This window comes from Nematolebias whitei, chromosome 11 (genome assembly GCF_014905685.2).
Source record: "Nematolebias whitei isolate Nwh7 chromosome 11, NemWhi1, whole genome shotgun sequence".
Taxonomy (NCBI): Eukaryota; Metazoa; Chordata; class Actinopteri; order Cyprinodontiformes; family Rivulidae; genus Nematolebias; species Nematolebias whitei.
The window spans coordinates 17,734,653-17,742,797 of NC_056508.1; the positions used below are offsets into that span (position 1 = coordinate 17,734,653).

The window sequence follows — 8,145 nt, forward strand, 5'->3', positions numbered from 1 at the left end:
ACACACACACACACACACACACACACACACACACACACACACACACACGAGTTATTTCATGTGTTCAAATGAGACATAAAACGTGGAAAGTTTGTTCTAGTTTTCATTGGATGGAGATGAAACTTCATTTTCTCAGTAAACACAAGAAGTTAGTTTAAAATGAATTGCAACGAGTTTTGAATTCATTCTGGTTGTTGCAGATGTAGAAATTAAATACTCATATTTAAGCTTTATTTTTAAAGCTCATTAACGTCTCTATTAATTAAGGCTAACACATAGACAATAAGTAAATGTTTCTATAGCTGTGGTCCTGTCTTTTGAATTGTAAGTGCTGTTTTACCTTCGGCTTCTTCTCCAGATCAGCTTCGGTTTTGGGTCCCAAGAGGTGAAGAACCTTTTAAGACCAAAGCCACATTTGTTTCACAGTATTAAATTCAAGAGTTCAATCAGAGCCTAGTCTTTTTTTTCCCCAAGCCTACCTGCATGTCCACCTCATTTTTGATCACCTTCCCGTCGGCCCATTTAAGAGCTGAACGTGCTTCACCTGCAAAAACCACACAAAGTTTTGATTTCCCATTAGGCTTCATTAACTGTAATAAAAATTAACCAGCAAACGTGAGCTCATACTCATCAGCAGCCCCATGTTGAAGCGGTATCTCTCTTTCAACAGCTGCTCCTTGTGCTTCTTGATGACAGACTCTACCTGCATAACATGCCACCGTCACTGAACGCACCACAACCAGTAGTGTTTACAGAGAGAAAACTTGCCGTCAGAGGGAGATCCTGCACTTACTGCATCCTCAATCTGCTCAGGGGTTATGATTACACCCACGCCACACGCTTCATTAAATGCTTTCTGACAGATGGGATCTTGGGGATGACCCTTCACAAAGTCCAAAGCAGCTGCAAATATAAAGTGATTGTATATAGATATTGTCACAAAAAAAAAAAAAGAAAAGCAATACGAGTAAGCTGTTCAAATTGTGGTTTTTTTATGATCACAGTTTTCATGAGTAGAAATTAAACTGATGAGAAATTACCTGTCAGCTGCAGCTCAGTGCAGACTTGTTTCTGGGCGATACAGTCTGAAAGAAACCCCAGGCGTTTGTTGTCTTTAAGGCGAGATGCCATGCTGTACAGCAATGTGCCCATCGCTTTGTCCACTCCTGATGGGCCATTGACACGCTGGGCCTTTAAAAACACATGGTACGAGACAGATTGTTTGTTTTCTCCTGTAAAATCTGCGCGAAGTGAACTCAACAAGCGGAAGTCAGAGCTGGTTTGCAGGATGTGAAGTTCATAAGCCGCCACACATGAAAGCAGTTTAATAATAATGAAAGTGAAAGTAAAATAACTTAATAAATGTGTAACTAGAGGCACTTTCAAAATGATACAAGGTGGAACAGCCAACTACCGGTAGTCACATGTAGCTGTCCAAGTCCTACCTGAGTAATTGCGTCTTTCAGAACTGAACTTAGTGCTTCATTTTTCAGAGTTTCTTTGGCTTTCTGCTCGCTCAGCCCTATCGAGGTAAAAAGTGTCAACGTATCCGCCATTGGACCAGTGGATATATCTGAACCGCACTGACACACAACCAGCACGCCACGACCCGTCTCTTCAGAGAAAGAGCGAGGGGAGACTTCCTGTACATTAAAACAAAAAAAATGAATGACGGGCTACATTATCCAATAGGAAATCACGGGTGGAACAGCGTCGACCAATCGTAAGTAAGAATGGTTTTAAGTTTCCGCCTATTTCAAACTACAGAACCAATCAGATGTTTGTTGACATCAGAGTGGGAGGGGCTACGGAATTGGTTTAATGTTGCATCAGATTAATAAATCTGTCATTTTGGACGATTATTTTAGATTTCCCAAAGTAATCGCTTTTTATTAATGCTAGCTAACAATTTCGCTGCGCTATTACACAAACATAACTATTTTTGAAAGTTATTCTTTAAGTTATGTTGAGCTTTCTAACGCAGTGTAAAGTATTTGTTGTCCAGCGTGAAGAATTAATTTAAAACTCCGCGAAAGTTATTCTTTTGAAGCTGAGTGTTGATAAACAATGCATGGCTTTCCGTGTTTGTTTCATACTGTCACTGTTATTGCAAAATATTTCTGAAGATTTTAAAACTCTAGTAAGTCAGAAAGGCGTTTTGTTTTGACTTGCAACAAATTTAACTTAAATGTTTTAAACGCTATCATACGATATCAGGTCGCAGAGAAGTAGCATCAAAACAAGAATGGCGAAGCACGTGGTTTTTTCTTCAGGAGCAAAGTTGTGGAGATCTTTGGCTTGTGCAAAGTCAGAACTATGCCTGGATCTCACCCTTGCCTGTGGACAATCTTTCCGGTGGGTTAAGGTTAGTCGGCCTCTTAACATTCAGTGCACCAAATAACAAACATGCATTTATTTGCTTTAACGCGTTCAGGTGGAGAGAAACTGCAGAAGGACACTGGACAGGAGTGATGGGAGGGAGAGTGTGGACTCTGACTCAAACAGATGACACTCTTTGGTACTACCTGTACACAAACCATGACAGTCGGAGTGGAGGTGACAAGAAGCTGAGAGGTGGTGTATCTCTTCAGGACAACAGAGCTGAGAGAACATCTAAAGATACTCAGAGGAAGGATGAAGAGGAGCCACAGGCTGTTAGTGACCAACAGGGCAGTGAGATGGAGGCAGAGATGATGCTGAGGAACTACTTTCAGCTACATGTGAAGCTGGAGGATCTGTACAGGGAGTGGGGAGCAGCAGATCCCCACTTCAAGAAGATTGCAGACATTTTCACCGGTCCGTGTGTGTTTGTATACTCTTTATCATCTTTGCTTTGCAACAGTTAAAAGGTTTTTGACAGATGTGTTGTATGTGCTGCGTGGTATTTCTCCAGGTGTGCGAATTCTGCGCCAGAACCCCACCGAGTGCCTGTTTTCCTTCATTTGCACCTCCAACAACCACATTTCTCGTATTCAAGGAATGGTGGAGAGGTTGTGTCAGGCTCTGGGCGCTCCACTCTGCCGGCTGGATCAAACCTCCTACTATGATTTTCCTGCCCTCTCTGCACTAGCAGGTGCTGTAAACCTCCCCACAGATCATACGCACCGATTTATAACCTTGCCAACAATGTTACTGTAAACCATAAAGGGTTTACCAGCTCTTTTGGTGGTCATAAATAAATTTTCTGTACCTTTGCCGGGTAAACCTTGTTCCTTCTGCAGACAAGTGAGGCAGGGATAGGTTTTATTACTCACAAGTCATTTACCCTGTTTCATTTTTCACAAAATGTTGTGCTCTGATATGTTGTGTTTTAAACCCCTCTGGTCCATCATCTGAATGCCTGCCTTCAACTTTTATCTACATTTTTTTTAAGTCAAAATGTGTCATTTTCACTAGCTATTTAAATAATTTGACCATTTTTTATTACACAAAAACCTTTTTAACTGGGGTACACCGATAAATCGGCCCCGATTTCCTTAATTTTGGGCAATCGGAAATTGGCCGATACTTGCATGAGTTACCGATTTTACTGCTTTTTTGTTTGTTTGTTTTAACAACAATTGTCTAAACTTCATTTATATTTCAAAGCACTAACTCATGGCCAGTTAAAACAAGTTTGTAATATTTCTAGGATATTGTTCAAGGATATGTTTTTCAACACAATAATCCTGGAAAATTCAAGGTGCACTGTGACCTTATAACACCTGACAATGTCGCTTATAAAACAAAATCGGTATTGGCAGGTCAGACTTTTTAGAGATCAGTGATCGGCCAGAAAACTGCAATCAGTGCACCCCTACTTTTAACTCCTGTAATTTCCAGTTTATAAGCCACTACTTTTTTCACACGCTTTGGACGCCACGGCTTATACAGTTACGCAGCTAATTTATGTTTGTTTTGTGTTTTTTTATTATATTTACAGTAATGTTTTTTCATGAGCTAACGAGCTTCCTGCCACCAAAAACATTTAGCGGTAGCAGCACTGGTCTCTCCAGTGATTACCGGTAGTCTGTTTTTCTTAGACTAGTTTTTATGTTTGGTTAACATATTTAGTAGAGTAGCCATGAGTCGGAAAGGGTGTTACCATGAAGACCTGTGAGGATCAGCTGTTTGTGTGTGTGTTGAAAGCAAACTAAAGTCTATGAAACGCCATCTGGTGGTTGATTCTTGTACTGCAACAAGAGCTGCACATTCTATCAGGATCTGTGTACAGTTTCTGAAATTAAAATGTGGACTCCTGCAGCTTATCCTCAAACGCGGCTTATTTATGCACAAAACTGTGTTTTTATTTTAAATGTAGTGTGCGCGGCTTATAGTCAGGTGCGCTCTATAGACCGGAAATTATGGTATATCTGTGTTCTTCTAATCATTAGACAGCAGTGTAGAGGCATGCCTCAGGGATCTTGGCTTTGGTTACAGAGCTCGGTTCCTTCAGAAGAGTGCAAAGCAGATTCTGGACACTCACGGGCTCCAGTGGCTTGAAGGTTTACGCAGACTCTCATATCTGGAGGCCCGTGATGCTCTTCGGACTCTCCCTGGCGTGGGCACTAAGGTACAACAGGAAGCTAATGTGTCAACTTGCAATTGATTATATTAATGAGTACAGTGACAACAGTAGTTATTCAAGGCTTTTTGTCATCTTGTAGGTGGCAGACTGTGTCTGTTTGATGTGTCTGGATAAGCCAGATGCTGTACCTGTGGATACACACGTGTGGCAGATTGCTCAGCGGGACTATAAGTATGCTGCTGATAAAGGACAAAAGAGCCTTACAGAAAAGCTTCACAGAGATATTGGTTAGAGCACACAGCTTCTTAGCAGTTAAAGCCTTTCTTCATCCATTAACACAACTTCTAATGAACTATTTTTCCACAGGAGATTTCTTTAGAAAACTTTGGGGCCCATATGCTGGCTGGGCACATTCAGTAAGTGTTGGCGCTCAGTGAGTTTCTGTCACTATGTCCATAGTTTGTCCAAAGTTACTACATAGTGTCTCTTTCTGTTTTAGGTGTTGTTCTGCGCTGACCTCAAGAAGTTCCAGAGCCTCAAAGAAGGAGCATGTTTTAATCAGCTGAAGAAAGAGAACGAAAAGGAGGAAAAGCCCAGGAAAAATACAATAAAGAGAGAACTTGAAGGACACGGACTAAACATTAAGTCAGAATATCAGAAAAAGGCAAAAGTTTGTGTCAAGGAAGAGAGGATGCTGTAAAATAAACAAGCTTCAGATCACGCCACACTTTTTGCTAATTTACCTCTATCTGAAAATACAATGAAATCAAATGCTAGATGACTCACTGTTCATAAATTTATTGTAAAACAGTTAATAGTTGAAACTTTACAGTTTATTGTAACGTAACAAATCGTAAAGGAGTTGGCTACAAAAAGCCTTTTTATTTTATCGTAAGTGAATAAATGCTTTTTTATGTGTTACTTGCACTTAGAAAAGCATTATCATGTCATTTACATCAGCCGCTAACAGAATCACACTGCTAACAGTACCATGCTGCTAATAGGACCATGATGCTAACAATACCATGCTGCTAACAGAACCATGCTGCTAACAGTACCATGCTGCTAACAATACCATGCTGCTAACAGAACCACACTGCTAACAGTACCACGCTGCTAATAGGACCATGCTGCTAACAGAACCATGCTGCTAATAGGACCATGATGTTAACAGTACTATGCTGCTAACAATACCATGCTGCTAACAGAACCACGCTGCTAATAGGACCATGATGCTAACAGTACCATGCTGCTAACAGAACCACACTGCTAACAGTACCATGCTGCTAATAGGACCATGATGTTAACAGTACCATGCTGCTAACAGAACCATGCTGCTAATAGGACCATGATGCTAACAGTACCATGCTGCTAACAGAACCACACTGCTAACAGTACCACGCTGCTAATAGGACCATGGTGCTAACAGTACCATGATGCTGTAGATGTATTTATTTTTCACTTTTGACGCCTTGTTTTTGTAAATGGACTGTACTTATATACTGGACTGTACTTATATAACTGGTCTAGAATGCAGCAGCCTGATTTTTAACCAGTACAGGCAAAAGAGAGCACATTACACCAGTTTTGGCCTCACTGCACTGGTTACCGGTTCACCTTTGAATCCAGTTCAAAATACTCCTGTATGTCTACAAATCGCTGAACAGTCCCCCCCCCCCCCCCCCCACCCAAATCTCTATGATCTGCTACAACCGTATGTCCCACCACGTTCCCTGAGGTCAGTGGACCAGTTGCTCCTCACAGTTCCAGGAACTCATCTTAAGCGCAGAGGGGACAGGGCCTTCTCTGTAGCAGGACCAAGACTTTGGAACGAGTTACCTCTGCTAGGCAGACAGCCCCCCTCCCTCTCGGTTTTCAAATCCCGTTTAAAAACCCACTACTATTCAGTAGCTTTCAACACCAGATGATCTGTGTTTTGAACCTGTACGCTCCACACTGGTTTGTCGTCATTATCTGCATCGTTTTTATGTCTATATTTTTTATTTACTTTATTTTTTATATTGTTTTGTGTGTTGTCTGTTGTTTTGTCTGTACAGCACTTTGATTGGCCTTGTAGCTGTTTTAAGTGCTCTATAAATAAAATGGTATGGTATATAGCGCCTTTCTATTTTATCAAGACACTCAAAGCGCTTTAGACTACAATCTGTGTCCTCATTTACCCATTCATACAGCACTCTACTAGATCTCTACAAAGCTTAATTAGTGCTTTATCACATCAGGTTCAGTGTTGCCCAGGGACACTTCAGCATAACTGCTGGTGGAATCGAGCCCCCAACTCTCGCATTGGAGGACGACTGCTCTAACCACTCAGCCACAGCTGTCCCAATTTGTATTTTGTTGCATGCTTTGGTATTTCTTGTTGTTCGTCCTGAACATTTCATTGCATTGTTGACCTTGTGTTGACCTGCGTATGACAAATTTAAACCTACAAGCTACATCAATTACTAATCGTTTCTTAAACTGGCCTCTAGGTGGCAGCATTTACAAAAGCAACCAGCACTGGACAGCAGTGGGTCATTTGGACCGATTGTTTCTCATCAAGTCTTTGTGCTCATGTTTTCCAGTGTACCAACACTTCACGTCAGTAGAGCTCACGTTTTAAATGGTCAGAAGAAGCCAAAGCATTGCGTTCCCCTGCATCGTAGCTCTTATTGTTTGTTGGATCATCAACAGCAGTTGGACTGCGTGGTTGTGAAGTGTCAAAGTGACTGTGCGTTTATCTATAGGCCCTGGCTGCCTGTGTCAGCTGATCTTTTTATAGCAGGGATTGCAGCTATCTGCTGTGGGTGCTTGAGACTGCCGTGACCGTCTCTGGTCACAACATGGCCACATCTCCGAGGAGTGTTGACGCACTGCTGTTCCTTTTAAAGGAACGACTGAGCAGGTTTTTGTGTTTGTTTTGAATCTACTGAAATAATTCTTTTTCAAAATGTGGCAGCAGCACACAAGGCCATCAAACCCTAATCTAGAAAAAAAAAAAACATCCTGACATGTGAACTCATGCATTTTGTTCATGCTCTGTATGTGTGTGTCTTCCATCCATAGGAGTGTTTTATTTGTGGACCAGGGTGCAGCCATGTGAGCTAACGAACATGTGAGTCAGCTTTCATCCCAGATGAGCTAAACGGAAGCTGAGGCCCAGCTTCAGGGCAGAGCCACCGTGGAGGAGAAGAGCGAGATACCAAAATAGAAGAAATAGAAAATTTAAAAAAAGAGAACGAGGTTGGGGGAGGGGATCTGCAGGAGGTAGAAACAAGAATAATAACAAACACACAAAGCAGAGTGAAACAAAAGTGGCCTGTGCGTTACGTAAGAGCTGAGTTTCAACCCTTGGGCTTGTTTCAGCTGAAAAGACCTTCCTCTAATAAGAGCATCTTTACAAGTAAGCATTGTGAGGCTCCACCTTTGGAACGTCTGCAATAATGAAGAAGTTCTTCCTTTGTGTCAGGAAGAAGAGAGTTTGGATGAGGGGGTTCTGTGGTAGCCAACCAAAAAGTGTAATAAGTGTCCAGCAGTCCATTGATTATCGCGGGGGATCCGTACACTGAAGACCCACGATAAGTGAAAAACTATGAAGTAGGAATAGTAGTACAAGTAGTAAGTAGTAGTTTATTTTA

General features: G+C 41.6%; 2 protein-coding genes across 2 annotated transcripts in view; one reads left to right on the forward strand and one right to left on the reverse strand.

Moving 5' to 3' along the window:
• Positions 1-1,639, reverse strand: part of qars1 (glutaminyl-tRNA synthetase 1) — an 8,527-nt gene extending 6,888 nt beyond the window's left edge. The window contains exons 1-6 of the mRNA XM_037683951.1: positions 1,446-1,639; positions 1,041-1,191; positions 794-903; positions 628-703; positions 480-544; positions 341-394 (exon numbers count right to left, since the gene is read on the reverse strand). Coding sequence (XP_037539879.1) covers positions 341-394; positions 480-544; positions 628-703; positions 794-903; positions 1,041-1,191; positions 1,446-1,556 — 567 coding nt within the window. The 5' untranslated portion in view covers positions 1,557-1,639. The remainder of the gene's footprint in view (positions 1-340; positions 395-479; positions 545-627; positions 704-793; positions 904-1,040; positions 1,192-1,445) is intronic.
• Positions 1,640-2,152: 513 nt separating this feature from the next.
• On the forward strand, positions 2,153-5,275 carry ogg1 (8-oxoguanine DNA glycosylase). Its single transcript, XM_037683952.1, has 7 exons — positions 2,153-2,355; positions 2,435-2,796; positions 2,894-3,073; positions 4,374-4,552; positions 4,647-4,794; positions 4,874-4,923; positions 5,007-5,275. The coding sequence occupies exons 1-7, from the start codon at positions 2,246-2,248 to the stop codon at positions 5,205-5,207; spliced, it is 1,230 nt and encodes a 409-aa protein (XP_037539880.1). The 5' UTR covers positions 2,153-2,245; the 3' UTR covers positions 5,208-5,275.
• The last annotated feature ends 2,870 nt before the right edge of the window (positions 5,276-8,145 follow it).